The sequence below is a fragment of the Oncorhynchus clarkii genome, chromosome 16 (assembly GCF_045791955.1).
Source record: "Oncorhynchus clarkii lewisi isolate Uvic-CL-2024 chromosome 16, UVic_Ocla_1.0, whole genome shotgun sequence".
Lineage (NCBI taxonomy): Eukaryota > Metazoa > Chordata > Actinopteri > Salmoniformes > Salmonidae > Oncorhynchus > Oncorhynchus clarkii.
Genome location: NC_092162.1, coordinates 18,060,907 through 18,084,471, shown reverse-complemented (window position 1 = coordinate 18,084,471; position 23,565 = coordinate 18,060,907). Strand labels below are relative to the sequence as shown.

Below are 23,565 nucleotides of genomic sequence, written 5' to 3'. Positions count from 1 at the left end.
GCTCAAACTGATTTCAATGGCAGATAAGACCTACTACCTTGTACAGCCATTTGTCCCATTTCCTTATGAAAACGCCATTGTATATTTTCCCAGACTTCAGAGGATCTGGGAGGGACGTGGTGATGATGTACTTCCTGCTAGAGTCCTCTCCATCACGTCAGCTGTCACAGTTGTCCGTCAGTCCCTTCTAGGGCCTTGATCTGAATTCACCGTCAGGGGCTGATAGCTCTGCACTCCTCTTCCTCGAAACTCCTTTCACAGAACCTCAGTGCTAAACGGTAGATCATATTCCGCTAGCATATCCCATTGTCACTAAAAGGGGCTGGATTTGAATAGGAATGTCTAAATGGCTTGGCTGTCACAGGAGATTAATAGGAAAGCGAAGCGAAACGCGGTGACTCCAAAAGCCTGTTGTATTTGTCAATGAGGGTGCACACAGAAACTGCAGCCTTTTTCTTCAAATCCTGCTGTGCTATTCCATAGACTCCCCTTAAAGGGGCAATCAGCAGTTGCTACATACATTTTTGAGACTTAAACATTAAGGATGTCTACCAATTGATTCTTGAAGAATATAACATAGAAATGGTGCACGAGTTTAGGTCAACGGTCGTGTTTGCCCCAAAGAGGATTCTTGAAAGGAAGGAGGAGACAAATGATTGATTGGTTAACTGGCTTTCTGACTGAATAGTTTATTGATTGATGGATTCAACCATTTGTTTCTCCCAGGTGAATCTGTGTACTATTTTGTCGTTATTGTCTCATGGATTTTTCTTCCACAGGCCCTGTACAACTCAATCAAGAATGAGAAGCTTCAATGGACAATGTGAGTTCCACTTTAATGCCTTGTTATCAACAGTATATACAGTATTTTTACATTTAAGTGTATGTTCTGACATACACACACACACACACACACACACACACACAGAGAGAGAAACACACAGAAACATACTTCACTCAGAGTCCACACACACACACAGTTCACCTAGAATCCATACACACACATAGTGTTTGGATAGTGAAGAGTATTGGTTGATTCGATAGCATCCTTATTAATGACGTGCATGTTGTCAGGTTGTGATGGAAACGTTTGTGTGTCAAGGGTTGCTATTCTGGATCTCAGCTCACTGTGCTTCAGAGATGCCAATTAAGTCTCTGGCTTTCCAAGCTTTGTTGCCATAGTTACAGCACCATGGCTACAGCTACATAGCGACCGTTCTGCTCTTGCCTCTGTGTTCTGGTGCAAGCACAATCACACACTTCTGACGACACACACACACACACACACACACACACACACACACACACACACACACACACACACACACACACACCTATCATTCCAATAAAAGGGTCCTCATTGCATCCTGTACAAAGGTGTGACCACAGCCTCCCACTAACTTCCCAAAAATAGCAGCACTCCCAGAGCAGCTGACTGAAAGGTGGTCAGAGGAACAGGTCTGGGAACAGATCCACAGAGAGAGAGGCAATCCAGTTCAAACATCTCCACAGAAACAGACACCCAATTAAAATACATGGCCATGATGCTGGGGACAAGAGGCTGAGGATAGACTAGTCATTTTTAGACACATCTATACAGAGAGAGAGAGAGCAAGAGAGAGAGAGAGAGAGAGAAAGAGAGAGAGAGAGAGAGAAAGAGAGAGAGACCCATCTGCTCTATTATTCCTTCTATTCTCCTAATCTTGCTCTCCTCCATTATTGGCTCTAATCATCCTGTCTTCCATTGTCTCCTCTCCTGCTAGCTTCTATCACCTGTTAGAAAAAGAGATAAGAAGAACCTATTTCACTGGCATTACAAAATAGACACCACCAGTCATCTGAAAAAAGTTATCATAATAATACCAATATACCAGTCCCGTTTCAATGATGTATTTATTCATTTGTTTATAAGGGACCATGTACCTAAAGCTACGTACCTCATTTGCATGATGTTTTTCATAGATTTTGGTTACGATAAGGATTATTCGGATATCATGGCTGAAATGCTTTCTACCATCACGGTAATCTACGTCAGGCGTTGTGATCACTTCTGCATCAGGTGCCCTATTCACAGTATACATATTTCACATGGCCACAACTGTATACAGTCAGTAACAGGTGTCATATGTGTTTTAATGGGAAGTGTCACAGGTATGACAAGACTATTGTGTTACACCACATGACCAAAAGTATGTGGACACCTGCTTGTCAAACATCTCATTCCAAAATCATGAGGCATTAATATGGAGTTGGTCCCCCCTTTGCTGCTATAACAGCCTCCGTTCTTCTGGGAAGGCTTTCCACTAGATGTTGGAACATTGCTGCGGGGACTTGCTTCCAATCAGCCACAAGAGCTTTAGTGAGGTCAGGCACTGATGTTGAACGATTAGGCCTGGCTCGCAGTCGTGGTTCCAATTCATCCCAAAGGTGTTTGATGGGGTTCAGTTCAGGGCTCTGTGTAGCCCAATCAACTTCTTCTACACCGATCTCGACAAACAATTCTGTACAGACCTCGCTTTGTGCACGGGGGCATTGTCATGCTGAAACAGGAAAGGGCCTTCCTCAAACTGTTAGAAGCACAGAATCGTCTAGAATGTAATTGTATGCTGTAGTGTTAAGATTTCCATTCACTGGAACTAAGGGGCCTAGCCGGAACCATGAAAAACAGCCCCTGACCATTATTCCTCCTCCACCAAACTTTACAATTAGCACTATGCATTGGAGCAGGTAGCATTCTCCTGGTCTCCGCAAAACGAATATTTGTCCGTCGGACTGCCAGATGGTGAACCGTGATTCATCACTCCAGAGAACGCGTTTCCACTGCTCCAGAGTCCATTGGCGATGAGCTTTATACCACACCAGCCGACGTTTGGCATTGCACATGGTGATCTTAGGCTTGTGTGCAGCTGCTCGGCCATGAAAACCCATTTCCTGAAGCTCCCGAAGAACAGTTCTTATGCTGACGTTGCTTCCAGAGGCAGTTTGGAACTCAATAGTGAGGACAGACGATTTTTACGCGCTACGCGTTTCAGCACTCAGCGGTCCTGTTCGTTGTGTGGCGGCTGAGCCGTTGTTGCTCCTAGATATTTCCACTTAACATTAACAGCACTTACAGTTGACCGGGGAAGATCTGCCAGGGCAGACATTTGATGGACTGACTGACTTGTTGGAAAGGTGGGATCCTATGACGGTGCCGCGTTGAAAGTCACTGAGCTCTTCGGTATGGGCCATTCTACTGCCAATGTTTGTCTATGGAGATTGCATGGCTGTGTGCTCGATTTTATACACCTCTCAGCAACGGGTGTGGCTGAAATAGACAAATCCACTCATTTGAAGGGGTGTTCACATACTTTTGTATAAAAAGTGCATGTTACCGTTAGCTTGCTGTGCAGCAATGTCTTCACACATCCCCAGCCTCAGACCTCAAGAGCTACCTGGATAACCGCAAGCAGATGGTGAGGTGGGGAACATACCATTCCAACTCACAGCCAGTCCCAGCTGGAGTTCCCCAGGGTGGTGTGCTCTCTCCCCTACTGTTTGTGCTATGCATGAACACCCTAGACTCCAGCCTTCCAATCAGAATCCATCCTGTCAAGTGTGCTGATGACCTCACACTCATAGAATTGTTTCCTGGCGATCTACCTGGCCAAACACAAGCCGCCGTCAATGCAGTGGCTGAGTGGGGAAAAACCAACTGCCTGTATGTGAACGAAAAGAAAACTAAGGATATGCTCATCAGCTTCAGAAGGGCTGCTGGCTGACAAGGCTTTTCCACCCGCGGTTGCTGTAAACTGCCTCACAGTTGAGCGTTTGCAGTTTTTCTGACTGATAGGTGTGATGGTGTCAGCTGACCTGTACTGGGACGAGCATGTCCGGTATATCCTAAAAAAAAAGCTTCAACCCAGGATCTACTACCTAAGTGAAGCAAGACAAGCTGGCCTCCCAACTGAAGTCTTACTGCAGATATACTTGACCTTCATCCGTCCCAATCATGGAGTATGCCTCGCCAGTGTGGCCTGGCCTTCCAAAGTGTCTCTCTAAGGACTTAGAAGGCATTCAGAGACAGATCTGCTGCGTCCTTGGCACTCCCTGCAACTCACTCCCATCTCTGGAGAGCAGGCATGATGAACCTACAGTCAAGACCTTCAAAGGACTCCTGCATGGCCACACAAATCCTCTGCACTAGTTTCTACCCTACACAGAGACGGCATAATCTAAGGAGTTTAAGGCAATACTCTATCGTAGAGGTCCCCAATTACATTTAGCCGTGGGCCAATTGTTCCTTGAGCGGATGGTCGGGGGGCCAGATATATATATTTGGTACACTGCAAATTGACCGCAAGAATCCCAAACACATACAATATGGTATTTGACAAAAACAGAATCATTTCAAACCTTGATTATATTGGGACATGATCACATATGCCTCTCTATCTATGCGTGGGGATACTTGGGAACAGATTTCAGAAATTAAAATAACTTTGAGCTGATTTCCTGGTGATGTTACAGTCTTATGTCCAACAACAAAAACAAAAGTTTTTTTTTATACGTTATCATAAATACTGTATACTGAACAAAAATATAAACGCAACATGCAACAATTTCAACAATTTTACTGAATTACAGTTCATATAGTCAGTCATAGTCAGTCAGTCAGTCAATATAAATTAACTCATTAGCCCCTAATCTATGGACTGCACATGACTGGGCAGAGGCACAGCCCACCCACTGGGGAGCCAGGACCAGCCAATCACAAATAGAAATACTCCTTAGTTTCATCAGCTGTCTGTGTGGCTGGTCTCAGACGATCCTGCAGGTAAAGTCGGATGTGGAGGTTTTGAGGCTGGTTGGACGTAATGCCAAATTCTCTAAAACGACCTTGGAGGCATCTTATGGTAGAGAAATTAACAGTTAATTATCTGGCAACAGCTCTGGTGGACATTCCTATGGTCAGCATACCAATTGCACGCTCCCTCAAAACTTGAGACATCTATGGCATTGTGTTGTGTGACAAAACTGCACATTTTATAGTGGCCTTTTATTTACCCCAGCACAAGTTGCACCTGTGTAATGATCATGCTGTTTAATCAGCTTCTTGATATGCCACACCTGTCAGGTGGATGGATTATCTTGGCAAAGAAGAAATGCTCACTATCAGGGATGCAATCAAATTTGTACAGAAAATATGAGAGAAATAAGCTTTTTGTGCAAATGGAACATTTCTGATCTTTTATTTTTATTGAAATATGGGACCCACACTTTACATGTTGCGTTTATATTTTTGTTCAGTTTACAGTGCATTCGGAAAGTATTCAGACCCCTTCCCTTTTTAAACATGTTGTTACGTTACAGCCTTATTCTAAAATGTATGAAATAAAATGTTTTCCTCACCAATCTACATACAATACCCCATAAAGACAAAATAAAAACAGTTTTTTTAAAACATTTTTGCAAATGTATTACAAATACAAAACAGAAATACCTTTTTTACAGAAGTATTCAGACCCTTTGCTATGAGACTCGAAATTGAGCTCAGGTGCATCCTGTTTCCATTGATCCTCCTTGATGTTTCTACAACTTGATTGGAGTCCACCTGTGGTAAATTCAATTAATTGGACGTGGTTTGGAAAGGCACACACCTGTCTATATAAGGTCAAACAGTTGACAGTGCATGTCATAGAAAAAACTAGAAAGTATTACCCCTTGACTTTTTCCACATTTTGTTAGTGTGAAGTAGGTTTTCATCAAGGATCTCTCTGTACTTCTGCTCCGTTCATCTTTCCCTCTTTCCTGACTAGTCTCCCTGTCCCTGCCGCTGAAATAACTCCCCATAGCATGATGCTGCCACCACCATGCTTCACCGTAGGGATTGTGCCAGGTTTTTTGCAGACGTGACACTTGGTATTCAGGCTGAACAGTTCAATCTTGGTTTCATCAGACCAGAGAATCTTGTTTCTTATGGTCTGAGTCCTTCAGGTTCCTTTTGGAAAAAGTGGGCTGTCATGTGCCCTTTACTGAGGAGTGGCTTCCGTCTGGCCATTCTACCATAAAGGCCTGATTGGTGGAGTGCTGCAGAGATGGTTGTCCTTCTGGAAGGTTCTCCCATCTCCATAGAGGAACTCTGGAGCTCTGTCAGAGTTTTTGGTCACCTCCCTGATCAAGGCCCTTCTACCTCGATTGCTCAGTTTAGCCGGGCGGCCAGCTCTAGGAAGAGTCTTGGTGGTTCCAAACTTCTTCCATTGAAGAATCATGGCCACTGTGTTATTTGGAAACTTGTGTTTTATGTTATGACATCATATTTGATGTACGTATGTTTCTGCAAGATGTTCAAATAAACCTACACCTAATCAACCTGTTCACTCTCTTCCTCCTCCGCACCACAACCCCATCCCCCTCTCCTCTCCTCTTTATTATGGCTCCTCAATTGACTGATTTCCTTATATGAGCTGTAATTCAGTAAAATCATTGAAATTGTTGTATGTTGTGTTCATTTTTTTGTTCAATATATATTGCATTCGGAAAGTATTCACGTTACAGCCTTATTCTAAAATGTATGAAATAAAATGTTATCCTCATCAATCTACATACAATACCCCTTAAAGACAAAGTGAAAATAGTTTTTTTTTTTACATTTTTGCAAATGTATTACAAATACAAAACAGAAATATCTTTTTTACAGAAGTATTCAGACTCTTTGGTATGAGACTTGAAATTGAGCTCAGGTGCATCCTGTTTCCAATGATCATCCTTGATGTTTCTACAACTTGATTGGAGTCCACCTGTGGTAAATTCAATTGATTGGACATGGCTCATCTCAGCTTTGTCTTTCTAGGCTTTTGTTTTCTCTCCTCTCTTTAGCTCCCTCGCTCCCTCATTTCCGTCCATCTCCTCTCTCTCTCTCTCTCTCTCTCTCTCTCTCTCTCTCTCTCTCTTTCTCTCCCTTTTATTTTGACTCAGTGTAGAGTGGGATTCACACAGACCAGCAGTTACCAGGCAACAGGCTAGAACTCTGAGACACATGCTCATCAGCTCTCACTAGCTATCCATCATGCTCTCTCTCGTGTAGAGCTAACTGTTGTTATATACGGCTGGTTACTCATTTCATACTCTTAAAGGGTTACAAGAGAAGCCATTTTGATGGTGGTTTGCATGTCTATTTGAAATGTGAACTTTTACACATGGTGAGGTAACAAGTGTAGTCCTCGTTTTAAACTGATTTCGGGTGGATTGACTGACTAGTGTTGGGAAACATTATAAGAAAGGTTTAGCTTTTAACATGAGTCATCCTCTTAACTGCTGCCTCAGGTCCAGATTATCCCACATGTAAAAAGATGTTAACAACACCCCAACCATGGTTGTAGGATTATCATATCAGTAAAGGGACATGTGGTGTACATGGCTTATACTAAGTGCAGTATCTTCATTTTGAGTGGGACTAGAGTGATCATCATTTGAACCTGCCTCAAAAAGCGTGCTATCCGGGATCCTTGGGACATCCCTATCCCATTGAAGTTGACATTTTAAATGGTTAAGGGTAGGGTTAGTTAAGTAAAGGGTTATAGTTAGGGTAGGGATTATGGTTAGGGAACACATGGAATGGCATCAAGCACATGAAAACCAAATGGAATGGAAACCATGTGTTTGATGTGTTTGGTCATTTTCCAATCATTACATTTTAGCCATTACAATAAGCCTCTCTCCCTCCACCAGCCTCCATTGGTATAAGAATTACACTCAACTGTATACTAAGATACAGTTATATTTTCATTGTGCACTAATACACACTGACATTTTCTAGTTCTGTAATAACACATCAATTGTAGCCCATTTATTTGTTTTGTTTGAGGTAATTACACATTTGGGAAAAGTATGACTTTTCACAGTTCTGGAGCAGTTCCTCTCTTGATCAATGGGGAAAAACAAAACTGAAAAAAACACTGACAAGTCTGAAATTAGTCTCAAAAATAGGAAGTCCCTAGTGAAACGGAATGCCCTCGTTTTTCACCTCAAGGCCGCCACGCGATGGATCGTGTCGCTCTTCTACTGCAGTGTGTTTTGATCTAGGAGAGTGGACTGGTTCTCTGGAGACCAGGAGGGAATCACAACGACATGGTCGAGGAGGGAAGGAGAGAGGGAATGGGAAAGACACTGAATTAGCCAGTTCTTGGCTTTGAAGAAGAAGAAACACTTTCGTTCACTCAGGTTCCCCCTAGGAAGAATTGTGCTTTGTATAAATGTTATATAACCAAGGCTATGCCCACAAAATTCACTTCAGTGTTTTTGGTAGATGACAAAAAGCACAATATAACCAGTGAAGGAGTTTTTACATTTAAACTCAGTTTTTCACAATTCCTGACATTTACTCCTAGTAAAACAATCATTGTATTAGGTCAGTTAAGATGACCACTTTCTTTTAAGAATGTGAAATGTCAGAATAATAGGAGAGAGAATTATTTATTTCAGCTTTTATTTCTTTCATCACATTCCCAGTGGGTCAGAAGTTTACATACACTCAATTAGTATTTGGTAGCATTGCCTTTAAATTGTTTAACTTGGGGCAAACATTTTGGGTAGCCTTCCACAAGCTTCCCACAATAAGTTGGGTGAATTTTGGCCCATTCCTCCTGACAGAGCTGGTGTAACTGAGTCAGGTTTGTAGGCCTCCTTGCTCGCACACACTTTTTCAGTTCTGCCCACACATTTTCTCTAGGATTGAGGTCGGGGCTTTGTGATGGCCACTCCAATACCTTGACTTTGTTGTCCTTAAGCCATTTTGCCACAACTTTGGAAGTATGCTTGGGGTCAATGTCCATTTGGAAGACCCATTTGTGACCAAGCTTTAAGTCTTGAGATGTTGCTTCAATATATCCACATAATTTCCTTTCCCCATGATGCCATCTATTTTGTGAAGTGCACCAGTCCCTTCTGCAGCAAGGCACCCCCACAACATGATGCTGCCATCCCTGTGCTTCACGGTTGGGATGGTGTTCTTCGGCTTGCAAGCCCACCCTTTTCCCTCCAAACATAACGATGGTCATTATGGCCAAACAGTTCTATGTTTGTTTCATCAGACCAGAGGACATTTCTCCAAAAAGTACCATCTTTGTCCCCATATGCAGTTGCAAACCGTAGTCTGGCTTTTTTTATGGTGGTTTTGGAGCAGTTGCTTCTTCCTTGCTGAGCGGCCTTTCAGGTGATGTCGATTTTGGACTCATTTTACTGTGGATAGAGATACTTGGGTACCTGTTTCCTCCAGCATCTTCACAAGGTCCTTTGCTGTAGTTCTGGGATTGATTTGCAATTTTCGCACCAAAGTACGTTAATCTCTAGGAGACAGAACGCATCTCCTTCCTGAGCGGTATGACGGCTGCATGGTCCCATGGTGTTTATACTTGCGTACTATTGTTTGTACAGATGAACGTGGTATCTTCAGGTGTTTGGAAATTGTTCCTAATGATGAACCAGACTTGTGGAGGCCTACAATATTTTTTCTGAGGTCTTGGCTGATTTCTTTTGATTTTCCCATGATGTCAAGAAAAGAGGCACTGAGTTTGAAAGACATCCACAGGTACACCTCCAATTGACTCAAATGATGTCAATTATCCTATCAGAAGTTTCTAAAGTCATGACAGCATTTTCTGGAATTTTTCAAGCTGTTTAAAGGCACCGTCAGCTTAGTGTATGTAAACTTCTGACCCACTGGAATTGTCATACAGTGAATTAAAAGTGAAATAATCTGTCTGTAAACAATTGTTGGAAAAATGACCTGTGTCATACACAAAGTAGATGTCCTAACTGACCAAAACTATAGTTTGTTAACACGAAATTTGTGGATTGGTTGAAAAACAAGTGTTAATGACTCCAACCTAAGTGCATGTAAACTTCCGACTTCAACTGTATGTGTTCGGCCATTGAAACTACTCTTTCTCATCTCTGTCTAATAATGGACAGTCACAGAGGGAGACAGCTGGAAAGTGATTGGTTGAAGTGTGATTGGTTGACCTGTTGCTAATGAGGCGTGGTAAAACAGCAACCAGGTTGCTCATCCTTCTGTTTGTTGTCGCCATAGCGATGAGGAAGAGATGCGGAAGTCTTTCTCGGAGCTGGGGGACACCAACCAGGCTGACTCCACCTCTAAACACATGAAGAGCATGGCCAGCGGTGAGAAACACCTAGTGACCATGGCCCAGCCCTCGGGAGCCCTGCTGTACAAGAATGGCTTCCTGGTGCGCAAGGTGCACGCCGACTCAGATGGCAAGAGAAGTACGTGTCAAAACCATAGATATATTGTACATTTATAGCTTATTGGTCTGAACCCCCATTGACCCTCCCCCCTATAATTCCTCATAGTATGTGTTTTATTCCCTCCTTATCCTCATCGCTGTTTATTTGTTAAGCCCACCCCTCTTTATATTCACACTTTTGTTTTGTTTTGACTGCTATTTTTTTGTTTTGTTTTCATTTCTACATTTGTAAAGTGACTTTGAGTCCTTGAAACGCACTATATAAGTCCCATTCTTTTTACTGTTATTATTATTATCATTATTAATCATTTAGCCCCATGCTGTTTTTTTATCTACAGCGTACCTATTGTGGTCCACATACAGTGAATTGTATAACTTTCTTTGGAACAATGAGAGTTTGGTGGCTCTGTTCCAACATCCATACTTGCCTACCACTTAGTATGAAGCAATGTATTGAGTATGTATAGGTGTGAAGGTAGTATGGACATTTGAAGGGGACCTATGTTTTGACCAAACTATTCTCCTGATCTCAGCACCGCGTGGGAAGAGAGGATGGAAGACGTTCTATGGCATTCTGAAGGGGCTGATTCTCTACCTGCAGAAGGTGAGCAGGTGTGACTACACTTCTGTCACTTCTGTCTCACTTTATGAGCTCGCAACACATTCACTGTCCCGAAACTCTGAAAAGTCTATAAATGCCTGCTCAGTCAACTCACTTTTTACATATTCGTATTCAGTGACATTATGTATGTGTTTGCACCAATGAAAACCCCCAAATGTTCCAGAGAATGTAAGTCTAAAAAGACTGCTAAGATGATCCTACTTTGTTACGTGCTCATACACAATAACAGTTGTGATACACATGGAGTATACCCATCTTTGATTGACACACACTGAAATACAGATCTCCCTCTCCAGCCATCCGGATGACTTTCCATACTCTGTTGGGTGTTGATATTGTGAGTATGAGGTAATGCGTAAAGGTTGAGTCCTTGGTTCAGTGCCTTCAGACTGCAGACCTGGCATATTGGTCTATACCCATTTGGACCAGTGGTCCTGGCCTTTGCTACGGGCAGCCCTGCCAGCTTCTTGGACTTGTGTGTAACTCGGCCACTTTGAACAGAAGCAAGGGTCCCAACCAGAGGCGGTCCCATGGCGACGCAGCTTTGCCAATGATGTATCTACTGTATGTCTATTGGTAGTAGTCTCTGGTCCAACGGTCATGTCTGAGTTGGGCAAAGGCAAGGCACCTACTCGGGTGTCAAAAATACCCATTTCCTTAGTATGGTTTGTTCTGTAACATCCCATCAACAAGTCATCCTGCTAAAACAGAGGTCTGGACACAGTTATCTTCTAGATTGTCCTGATTCAATCCCCTACGGTTCAGTTAACCTTTTACTGCAGTGGGCTAAATCAGGGTCACACAGAGTGTTTCTTGATAGTCTTAAACAAATCTACTTTGAAAAAGAGTATACACCTGACAAACATGGTTATGGGCTTAAACGAAAGAAGACACCTGTACCATGTCAGAGATAGACTACAAATGTTTTCAAATTTGAGTTTGCATCCCAATATTACACTTGAATTAAATCACAGAAGACTGAAATATAACAAAACAGTTTGACATAGAAACACCGGATTATGTGCAGGTTTTTAAAAATAATGTTTATTAATTATGAATTTATAAAAGATAGTAATAACATTCCATCCATGAGGCCACTAGGGGGAGATTTGGTCATTTGATTGCAGGAAAGGGCTACAATCAATTGCTGTGTTTTTTGATTGCTGGAATTTGACACCATAACATCCAGTGCCAACTCACTGATGCTGGACATTCTCATATTACAACTCAATTAGATGACTGGTACTCAAAGAACCATCTGGGGGTTGAATACACTACGCTGTGGTCAGAACTACTGCGATGGTCAATAATGATATCAGGATGTAATCACACTTTATGATGATTGTCATTGTTTGACCATGCAGGGAGAGTACCGGCCAGATAAACAGCTGTCAGATGAGGATCTGAAGAACGCCGTGTCCATCCACCACTCTCTGGCCATGAGGGCTGCTGACTACAGCAAGAGACCCAATGTGTTCTACCTCCGCACCGCCGACTGGAGAGTCTACCTCTTCCAGGCACCGTGAGTCCCATCCCTCGCTTCACTCTTCTTCTCTCATTCCTCTGTAAGATTGAGCCATCCCTTGCTTTCACGAGTTCAGGTTACACACTATAAATTAAATGCGAGATGGTTTATTATTTGGCTTGGAGCCATAACCTGCAACTGCTCCCTGCACAGAACACATCTGCCCTCTGTTAACATCTGCCCTCGGTTAACATCTGCCCTCGGTTAACATCTGTCCTCGGTTAACATCTGCCCTCTGTTAACATTTGCCCTCGGTTAACATTTGCCCTCGGTTAACATTTGCCCTCGGTTAACATTTGCCCTCGGTTAACATTTGCCCTCGGTTAACATCTGCCCTCGGTTAACATCTGCCCTCGTTTAACATCTGCCCTCTGTTAACATCTGCCCTCAGTTAACATCTGCCCTCGGTTAACATCTGCCCTCGGTTAACATTTGCCCTCGGTTAACATCTACCCTTGGTTAACATTTGCCCTCGGTTAACATCTGCCCTTGGTTAACGTTTGCCCTCTGTTAACATCTGCCCTCTGTTAACATCTGCCCTCTGTTAACATCTGCCCTCTGTTAACATCTGCCCTCTGTTAACATCTGCCCTGGTTAACATCTGCCCTCTGTTAACATCTGCCCTGGTTAACATCTGCCCTCTGTTAACATCTGCCCTGGTTAACATCTGCCCTCTGTTAACGTCTGCCCTGGTTAACAACTGCCCTCTGTTAACATCTGCCCTGGTTAACATCTGCCCTCTGTTAACATCTGCCCTGGTTAACATCTGCCCTCTGTTAACATCTGCCCTGGTTAACATCTGCCCTGGTTAACATCTGCCCTCTGTTAACATCTGCCCTGGTTAACATCTGCCCTCTGTTAACGTCTGCCCTGGTTAACATCTGCCCTCTGTTAACATCTGCCCTCTGTTAACATCTGCCCTCTGTTAACATCTGCCCTGGTTAACATCTGCCCTCTGTTAACATCTGCCCTGGTTAACATCTGCCCTCTGTTAACATCTGCCCTGGTTAACATCTGCCCTGGTTAACATCTGCCCTCTGTTAACATCTGCCTTCTGTTAACATCTGCCCTGGTTAACATCTGCCCTCTGTTAACGTCTGCCCTGGTTAACATCTGCCCTCTGTTAACATCTGCCCTCTGTTAACATCTGCCCTGGTTAACATCTGCCCTGGTTAACATCTGCCCTCTGTTAACATCTGCCCTCTGTTAACATCTGCCCTGGTTAACATCTGCCCTCTGTTAACGTCTGCCCTGGTTAACATCTGCCCTCTGTTAACATCTGCCCTCTGTTAACATCTGCCCTCTGTTAACATCTGCCCTGGTTAACATCTGCCCTCTGTTAACATCTGCCCTGGTTAACATCTGCCCTCTGTTAACATCTTCCCTGGTTAACATCTGCCCAAAGTTAACATCTGCCCTCTGTTAACATCTGCCCTGGTTAACATCTGCCCTCTGTTAACGTCTGCCCTGGTTAACATCTGCCCTGGTTAACATCTGCCCTCTGTTAACATCTGCCCTCTGTTAACATCTGCCCTGGTTAACATCTGCCCTGGTTTACATCTGCCCTCTGTTAACATCTGGCCTTTGTTAACATCTGCCCTCTGTTAACATCTGCCCTCGGTTAACATCTGCCCTCTGTTAACGTCTGCCCTGCTTAACATCTGCCCTCTGTTAACATCTGCCCTCTGTTAACATCTGCCCTCTGTTAACATCTGCCCTGGTTTTTCTTTTTATTATTTGTTTATTTTATTTAACTTTTATTTAACTAGGCAAGTCAGCTAAGAACAAATTCTTATTTACAATGACTCTTACACCGGCCAAACATGGACGACGCTGGGCCAATTGTGCACCGCCCTATGGGACTTCCAATCACTGCCGGTTGTGATACAGCCTGGAATCGAACCAGGGTGTCTGTGACGCTTCTGGCACTGAGATGCATTGCCTTAGACCGATGCGCCATTCAGTTAACGTCTGCCTCGGTCAATAAACCTGATCTTGACTTTGCAAGGGCTCCCCCCTCCTCTTGTCTCCTTGTTTGCCCACTAGCTGTCTTGAGGCAGTCATGGCTGTTACTACCTCCTGCTGAGTGTGCGTGTGTGTGTGTGTGCGTGTGTGTGTGTGTGTGTGTGTCTGTCTGTCTGTCTGTCTGTCTGTCTGTCTGTCTGTCTGTCTGTCTGTCTGTCTGTCTGTGAGTGAGGAGGAGGGGGTGTAAATCAAGAATGCAGAGGCACATGATGTGGCCACATGTTCCAGTCACCCAGGAGGACCAGCTCTGCTCCAGTTGCAGCCTGTCCCAGATACCTTCCTCTCTCGCTCCATCTCACTTTCCTTCCTTTCTCTCCCTCCCTCTCTCTCACTTAACTTCCTTTCCCTCCCCCCCTCTCCTTTCCTGCCTCTCTCACCCTCTTTTTTTCACCCTCTCTCTCTTCCTCTGTTTCTCCCCCCTCTCTCTCTCGCTCCCTATCTCTCTCTCTCTTCCTCTCTCCCTCCCTCCCACCCTCTCGTCCTCTCTTTCATTTCTCAGCCAGTGTCCAGGTAGCTGTGACAAAACCGTCTGATTCAATCTGATTACTCTCCGGGGTCTCTAATGGCCCGTTAGTAGATAACATCTATTAATTGGCCCCTCAATGATTTATTTCTCAACAGCAAAGCAACGTTTTTCAATACAGCAGCTGTGATGATAATCACTATGATGGCTTAGTTTAGCTCTGTGCAGTAGGGATTGATATGTGTGGGGTGTGGTGTGTAAGCTTGTGTGCGTGCGTGTGTTTGTACAACAAGATCTCATAAACCCTGTGTGTGTGTGTGTTTTGTCCTCCATAGAAACGCAGAGCAAATGCAGTCGTGGATCACGCGCATCAACACGGTATCAGCCATGTTCTCAGCACCACCCTTCCCTGCAGCCATTGGTTCACAGAAGAAATTTTCCCGACCGCTGCTGCCAGGCTCCACCTCCAAACTGTCACAGGTACCCGCCTCCGTACCATGTCCTCATATCACCAATCACATTTACCATACCACATCATTACCATAATTGAAAACATCCCTGAAGGCACTCTTCAAAATGAATGAATAAATGCTATTATTTTAAATGTCCACAAGGATGATTAAAGGACAAAACTCGCAATGATCTCAGAAATAAAGTATAGACCTACAGAGGTCAAACTAGTGATGATCATGTGCTGGGAGAGAATACATGGCCCTCTGGTGACCTGGGTGGTGAACTCTGACCCTAAGTATCTGTGCTTACAGGAGGAGCAGGTCCAGTCCCATGAGGCTCGGTTCCGGGCCATCTCCACTGAACTGGCTGAGCTGCGCTCGTATCCTCCAGACCGAAAGGTCAAAGGCCGTGAGCTGGAGGAGTACCGCCAGCGGGACGAGTACCTGGAGTTTGAGGTGAGCCCGAGGCGACAGTGTGTGAACTTTTCAAAGGCTACAGGAAAAGAAAAGAAAGAAATTGGAATCAAGTCAAGCGTTAAGCAATTATGCAGCACTGCATTTCTGCCTCGCTCACTTTCTCAGTCCTCTCTCTCTCTCTCCCTTCCCCCCTCTTCCTCTCCCTCTCTCTCTCTCTCTCCCTCTGTCTCCCTCCCCTCCCTCTTCTGTAATGTAGAAAACGCGCTATGGTACCTACGCCATGCTACTGCGGGCCAAGATCCGCTGCGGCGAGGATGACTTGTCCGTATTCGAGGCCCAGATCCTGGAGGACAATGGCCTGCAGCGCGCCCACTCCAGCCCCACACTGCAGGACAGCAGCCAGGCCAGCCAGGCCTCCCAGGGCAGCAGCACCAAGGAGCCGGTGGGCTGCAGCGGTATAGGAAAAGGCTCCAAGCGCACAGAGGGCCAGAGATACAGCTACCGCCAGGCCGTCAAGAAGTGAGTCAGGGCGGGGCGCTGGGTGGTGATGACGTGGCAGGCTTGTCTCCCTGCGCAGGTTATTTGAGATCCGGGTGAGGGGGGGTTATAGGAGCTTGAAAAGGAGCGGGGTGAGAGTTTACTGTATACACCACGCCCCCCCCCCCCCCCTCCCATGGAGCCCCCATCCAGCACCCCCGATCTCCTCAGCCAGTAGAGGAGGTGCAGAGGTGCAGGTCCTATGGCCAATGCCAGCGGTGTGTTGGGACATGAGGAAGGGAGGAGCATTGGAGAGGTCATGGAGCTTGGACAGGAAGTATTTGAGAGAAGGCTTTCTGGATACATTAATAGACTGTACTATACCATACGGTAAGACAGAGGGTCCTCCTGTAAGCGGTAGCTCCGCCGTACAGGAACTCCCATCCAGCATCCTTTCCTTCTAATTCTTTGAGGTCACCTCTCTCACAAACCCCTCTACCAACCTTTTTTCTTGACGTTGTTTTTTCTGATTTGGGACCAAACATGTTTACATGTTTGACACCTTAAGTCTCCAATGACTGTTCTGTTGATTTCAACATGTGTTACAGTACTGTAATACTGCAGTAAGAGGAGCTAGACCCTAGACTCATTGCAGTTCCATTTTTTCCACAACATCAGGGTGTGTCCACATTCCATGAGGGAGCCTAAACACTAGGGTACTTGCAGTTCCTGAACTTTTCTTTGGGGCAAATATGGCAGCAACAAGGTGGCTCTAGTGGATCCGTAATGGCAGTGCACTATGCATCAGGATCAGCAATGGAGGTTCAGTTGCAACTCTTCCTCCTGGCCCGAATCAGGGCGAGGGCAGAGGAGAGACTGAGCTCTCATGACTTCAGACACTCCACTCTCTACACATTCTCAGTCTTCTCCCCTCTCAGAGAGGGGGTAACTGTGGCTCCCATCTCTATTCTATCTCCCAAATGGGTTGTCAGAGTGACGGATGTCATTTGAGACATTTCATTATAAACTGGGTTCGAGCCCTGAATGCTGATTGGCCGACAGCTGTGGTATATCAGACCGTATACCACTGAGTATGACAAAACATTTATTTTTACTGCTCTAATTACGTTGGTAACCTGTTTATAATAGCAATAAGGCAGCTCGGGGGATGCGTCGTGCATAAGAACAGCCCTTAGCCGAGGTATATTGGCCATATACCACACCCCCTTGTGCCTTATTGCTTAGTTGTACTGCGTCATCCTCTCAGCAAGAGAGACCCATGGTTTCTTTCCTTTTCCTTAAAGGGGCACTCTGCGATTGATATATACCCATTGACTCTTGAATAATATAACGTACAGTATATATGCCTCATGTACCCCATCAGAACCCCAAATATAAACTTGTTTTACTCCTTTGTTTGTAAAAAGTGTAATTGTAAACAAAAACAGAATCTCCACAAAACATGGCTAAAACTACGTTTCTGATATCATTGATGGTTAGTCCTTGTATCCATAGCGCTGTCCATGGATGTGAGAGGGGTTACATTTCTCCAGCCCCATCCCTCAGCTGTTTACCAAATCAGTGGCAGGGTGGATGCTTTGTATTGTTGAATCGCAGAGTGCCCATTTAATAACAGTTGATACTACTCCTACCTAGCCAGTTGCTTTAGCTTTGTCTTGTGGTGGGCTTCTGTTCTTCTTTCTTACTTCTCTGGGCTGAACTTTGTTTTTTTCTCAGCATGTCTGCATTGAACTCAGCTTTTTCTTTTATGCCTTTTTCTTCTTCCTGGAAAAAAAAGAGAGCAGCAACTGTTTGGGTTGTGTTGTATTTTTATTCACACTGTTGTATTGACATGTCCTCCATGTTACTCCCTGACCTGTCCTCCATGTTACTCCCTGACCTGTCCTCCATGTTACTCCCTGACCTGTCCTCCATGTTACTCCCTGACCTGTCCTCCATGTTACTCCCTGACCTGTCCTCCATGTTACTCCCTGACCTGTCCTCCATGTTACTCCCTGACCTGTCCTCCATGTTACTCCCTGACCTGTCCTCCTTGTTACTCCCTGACCTGTCCTCCCTGTTACTCCCTGACCTGGCCTCCAGGTTACTCCCTGACCTGTCCTCCCTGTTACTCCCTGACCTGTCCTCCATGTTACTCCCTGACCTGTCCTCCATGTTACTCCCTGACCTGTCCTCCATGTTACTCCCTGACCTGTCCTCCTTGTTACTCCCTGACCTGTCCTCCTTGTTACTCCCTGACCTGGCCTCCAGGTTACTCCCTGACCTGTCCTCCCTGACCTGTCCTCCAGGTTACTCCCTGACCTGTCCTCCATGTTACTCCCTGACCTGTCCTCCATGTTACTCCCTGACCTATCCTCCTTGTTACTCCCTGACCTGTCCTCCTTGTTACTCCCTGACCTGGCCTCCAGGTTACTCCCTGACCTGTCCTCCCTGACCTGTCCTCCAGGTTACTCCCTGACCTGTCCTCCAGGTTACTCCCTGACCTGTCCTCCCTGTTACTCCCTGACCTGTCCTCCATGTTACTCCCTGACCTGTCCTCCCTGTTACTCCCTGACCTGTCCTCCAGGTTACTCCCTGACCTGTCCTCCATGTTACTCCCTGACCTGTCCTCCATGTTACTCCCTGACCTGTCCGCCATGTTACTCCCTGACCTGTCCTCCATATTATCCCCTGACCTGTCCTCCATGTTACTCCCTGACCTGCCCTCCATGTTACTCCCTAACCTGTCCTCCCTGTTACTCCCTGACATGTCCTCCCTGACCTGTCCTCCCTGTTACTCCCTGACCTGTCCTCCCTGTTGCCCCCTGACCTGTCCTCCCTGTTACTCCCTGACCTGTCCTCCCTGTTGCCCCCTGACATGTCCTCCCTGTTACTCCCTTAATCTATGTGTATATGTATACTTGTTTATAAGACCTATATAACACTCACCAGGCAGACCCTGAATGTTCTTGTTTTTTTATATATATTTTTACAGTATTTTACAATAGTCTGTCGGACATGCTCCTCTTCCTCTTGTGTACTGTTGTAAGCGTCATTGTACGATGAAATATCAAGAATATAAGGAGTATTTTATTCATATTCATAGTAAACTTATGGCAGACGTTTTATAATAACCTGCCAGGAACTATATTAAGCTTATATTGTATCATACATTATACAGTATATGTACTTTTACAATATATCCTGGTGAATATGCATAAAATAAACATACAGAGTTGATATTATACATTCCCTGTATTTAAATGTCCTGAAAGTGTTCTGTGATAATCATGTGTTTTTACGTAGTATTCTTCTGTATGTAAAGGAGCAACAAAGGCACCAGCACAATCTGAGTATTATCTAAAAGCCTATGTTTCTATCAAAAAATGATGAGACTGAGAAAGGAGACCTAGCGAAGTGGGACAGTGCCACAATCAATTCCCATCATGATTTCAACTCTCTGGTCTGAATTATTTTGAAGAGAGTGAGAGAGGTATTCTTCTTTAAATTGTTTGCATGATTTACTTTGAAGGTATTTGTTACTCTTGTCAGAGAGTAATGTTTTGCTGTTGTTGCTACACAAAAAACAGACATGGAATAATGTAACAGGTGAATGTGAAAAGTGGAATGTGAGAGGTTTGCCTTGCAGGCTACAGATGGGGGGGGGGGGGGGGGGGGCAATGCATTTACTGGCGAAATATGTATGGAAGCTTATCCATACCATATCCTCAATCAATGTAGATAAAAAATAATCGACATAGCCATTTCATGACATAACTTCAGTTTCAAACATTCACTGGAGAATGTCATATAGTTGCGTAATATGTTTGAAGGATAGACATTTTCTACTCAGGCTTTCAAACGTCGCCTTGAACAGCTGTGTTGCCAGCATCCTACCAGCAGAGAGAGCTGTTTAGCAGGACATTCAGTTAACTTTCAGCCATAACATTGCTGCCCCCGCACTGCACAAGCTTTTTAGGGTGGCCCATTCGCAGTCTCTGGCTAGGGAGTACTGCGGAGCTATCTGTGATCGTTGACAGATAGTTCTGTGTGTGTGTGCGCGCGCGCGTGTGTGCGCGAATGCGTACATCTGAGGAGATGTGTTTTTGTTCTGTAGGTTCGTGAATGTCATTGAATGCAGTATGCTGCGACCTGGCTGTTCTGCTGTAGGTTCGTGAATGTCATTGAATGCAGTATGCTGCGACCTGGCTGACCTGCTGTTCTACTAAGGAGCCTATTTAAGGAATGTGGCTGAGGAGGATATTCTAGCCGGCAGATTCATGTAATGTTTTGAAGCAGGAATGGTTTATCCAGCTGTGTCCATCGCATGTAGTTAGTTACCTTGCTGAAAAAAAAATATCTGTACAATTTTAGTACAGACAATTTGAATGTTAAGTCGAAGTTTCACTTGGTGTATTTTGCCTCTCGTCTTTTCCTATCTCACTTCAGCTATTTTTCCATTTGTCACCTTCCTTTTCCATGATCTCTTTCCACTCCAACCTCATACCGTCTCTATTTTTCCCCTTCACTCATCCTCCTCTCTCGCGTCACTTCCTTTCCCCCTTGTCAGTTTGCTCTGCCCTCTGTCTCAGTCATCATCTCACTGCTATCACTCTCCTACACCATCTTTTGGGAAGCTGCCTTCATCATCATTTGCTTGTGTATATTGTTACTATTACTGATGACATATACCTTGAATTGTATTGTAACTTGATGTTACTGCTGTGATATTACTGCTTGGTACTTGTATTTACTGATAGATGTTTGACACTTGTGGCATATGTGATCAGGTTAGTCTATCACAGAAGGACATGTCACCTCGGGACATTGGAGGGTACAAGGTATGAGGGCCCTTTACATACAAATGGACGTTGTGTAGTTCAATCAACAGGTGAACCACACTGAAAATGTCATCTTCGACACACTATTTCTTCATATGTTGGGGTCTATGCAGTACTTGCCCTGTTCCCTCTGGCCCAGGCACTAACCATGAGGGAGAGAGGCACAGACAGTTTGATACGGTACGCTGTCTGTTGTACAGCAGTATGATAGTCAGGACTCCGCGTCAAGCTCAGCGAGCTCTCTATGCCCCACCCTGCCACCCCGCCCCCTCTGACGTTATCACAGAGCAGCTGCAGGGTCTCCATGGCACTGGTTTGCATGGAAACCGCTAGTTCCCTCCAAGTATATCAAATGTGCCTATTTGATTGTGACATTTCCGGGAAATCAAATCTAAATGTTGGCTCCTTGATACTGAAATGAAAGCCTAGGTGTTACTGTATGTTTGACCCTTTCCCAGCCAGCACTTCTGAATGTGACATGTGTGTATATACTGTATATATACAGCATGAGATAATATTATAATGGTCTGCTTTCCTTTGTATTATGTTTAGAGTATTTAATGAAAGGTTAATATATAGAACAACATTTTTGTCCTGCAGTTCATTGTCATGATTTTTTTTTTAAATTATAAAGCTGAATGAAGGAAAAGTTGTTGTATTTATGCTGTTTTCTGCTCATGTGTTGTAGACACCACACCAAGCCACCAATGCATTCAAAACTGTGATATAGTGTACTACAGTGGGGTTCTGACTGATTTCAGTTTTCTTAGACTGCTGCCAAGGAGAGACGTTTGAAATGTTTTTACTTGGGTAGTTCTACTCATTTTTAGCTGTACACGTGTCGACTGCCTGTAAAAACCTCACTTCTTTAAGGAAACATTGTTTGTATATGAGCTCTTCTGGGGAGGCATAGCGGGGAAAATAAAAGTGTTTCAAAAAGTTATTGTTTGTGCATTGTTGTATTTTGTCAAATATCATAGTAAAACTACATAAAATAAGATACCACCACAAATGGGGCCAGTACTGGAACTCCAGAGGACATACAAAATGTTTCCCTCATTATGTTGAAATCACGACTTACACGATTTACATGGCCAAAGGTGGACACCCCTTCAAATGAGTGAATTCAATTATTTCAGCCACAACTGTTGCTGACAGGTGTATAAAATCAAGCACAACACCATGATATCTCCATAGACAAACATTGGCAGCAAAATGGCCCGTACTGAAGAGCTCAGGGACTTTCAATGTGGCACCGTCATAGGGTGGCACCATTCCAACAAGTCAGTTTGTCAAATTTCTGCCCAGCTAGACCTGCCCTGGCCAACTGTAAATGCTGTTATTGTGAAGTGGAAACGTCTAAGCGCAACAACGGCTCAGCCGCGAAGTGGTAAGCCACACAGAACGGGACCGCCGAGTGCTGAAGTACGTAGTGCTTAAAAATCGTCTGTCCTCGGTGACATCACTCACTACCGAGTTCCAAACTGCCTCTGGAAGCAACATCGGCACAAGAACTGTTCGTCGGGAGCTTCATGAAAAGGATTTCCATGGCCGAGCAGCCGCACACAATTGTAAGATCACCATGCGCAATGCCAAGCGTGGTGGTATAAAGCTCACCGCCATTGGACTCTAGAGCAGTGGAAACGCGTTCTCTGGAGTGATGAATCACGCTTCACCATCTGGCAGTCCGACAGACTAATCTGGGTTTGGCGGATGCCAGCAGAACACTACCTGCCCCAATGCATAGTGCCAACTGTAAAGTTTGGTGAAGGAGGAATAATGGTCTGGGGCTGTTTTTCATGGTTCGGTCTAGGCCCCTTAGTTCCAGTGAAGGGAAATCTTAACGCTATAGCATACAATGACATTCTAGACGATTCTATGCTTCCAACTTTGTGGCAACAGTTTGGGGAAGGCCCTTTCCTGTTTCAGCATGGCAATGACCCTGTGCACAAAGCGAGGTCCATACAGAAATGGTTTGTCAATATTGGTGTGGAAGAACTTAACTGGCCTGCACAGAGCCCTGACCTCAACCCCATCTAACACCTTAGGGATGAATTGGAATACCGATCGCGTGCCTAATTGCACAACATCAGTGCCCAACCTCACTAATGCTCTTGTGGCTGAATGGAAGCAAGTCCCCGCAGCAATGTTCCAACATCTAGTGGAAAGCCTTCCCAGAAGAGTGGAGGCTGTTATTGCAGCAAAGGGCATACCTACTCCATATTAATGCCCATGATTTTGGAAAGAGATGTTCGACGAGCAGGCGTCCACATACTTTGGGCCATGAAGTGTATTTACTTCATGATCACAACATAACAAAAGTTGCTTTGTTAAGATCACAAGGTAAACTCAAGATAGGAGTGGACATAGTGATGATAGATGGACAGCAGCGTCCATAGTGCACCAAAGGCAGTAAGACTCTACAAAGATCTAAGACCTTCGAGTAGAGCATTATCTGTTGTAAGTAGCCATGTGCTACTGTATAGGCCTGGGTCTTCG

The 23,565-nt window shown here is 44.6% G+C and overlaps 1 protein-coding gene across 1 annotated transcript in view; it reads left to right on the top strand.

The window, feature by feature from the left end:
- The window catches only part of LOC139367488 (PH and SEC7 domain-containing protein 1-like), a 47,758-nt gene extending 31,418 nt beyond the window's left edge, over positions 1–16,340 (top strand). Inside the window, exons 8-14 of the mRNA XM_071105715.1 lie at positions 780–823; positions 10,070–10,263; positions 10,778–10,848; positions 12,231–12,388; positions 15,215–15,359; positions 15,644–15,787; positions 16,005–16,340. Coding sequence (XP_070961816.1) covers positions 780–823; positions 10,070–10,263; positions 10,778–10,848; positions 12,231–12,388; positions 15,215–15,359; positions 15,644–15,787; positions 16,005–16,271 — 1,023 coding nt within the window. The 3' untranslated portion in view covers positions 16,272–16,340. The remainder of the gene's footprint in view (positions 1–779; positions 824–10,069; positions 10,264–10,777; positions 10,849–12,230; positions 12,389–15,214; positions 15,360–15,643; positions 15,788–16,004) is intronic.
- The last annotated feature ends 7,225 nt before the right edge of the window (positions 16,341–23,565 follow it).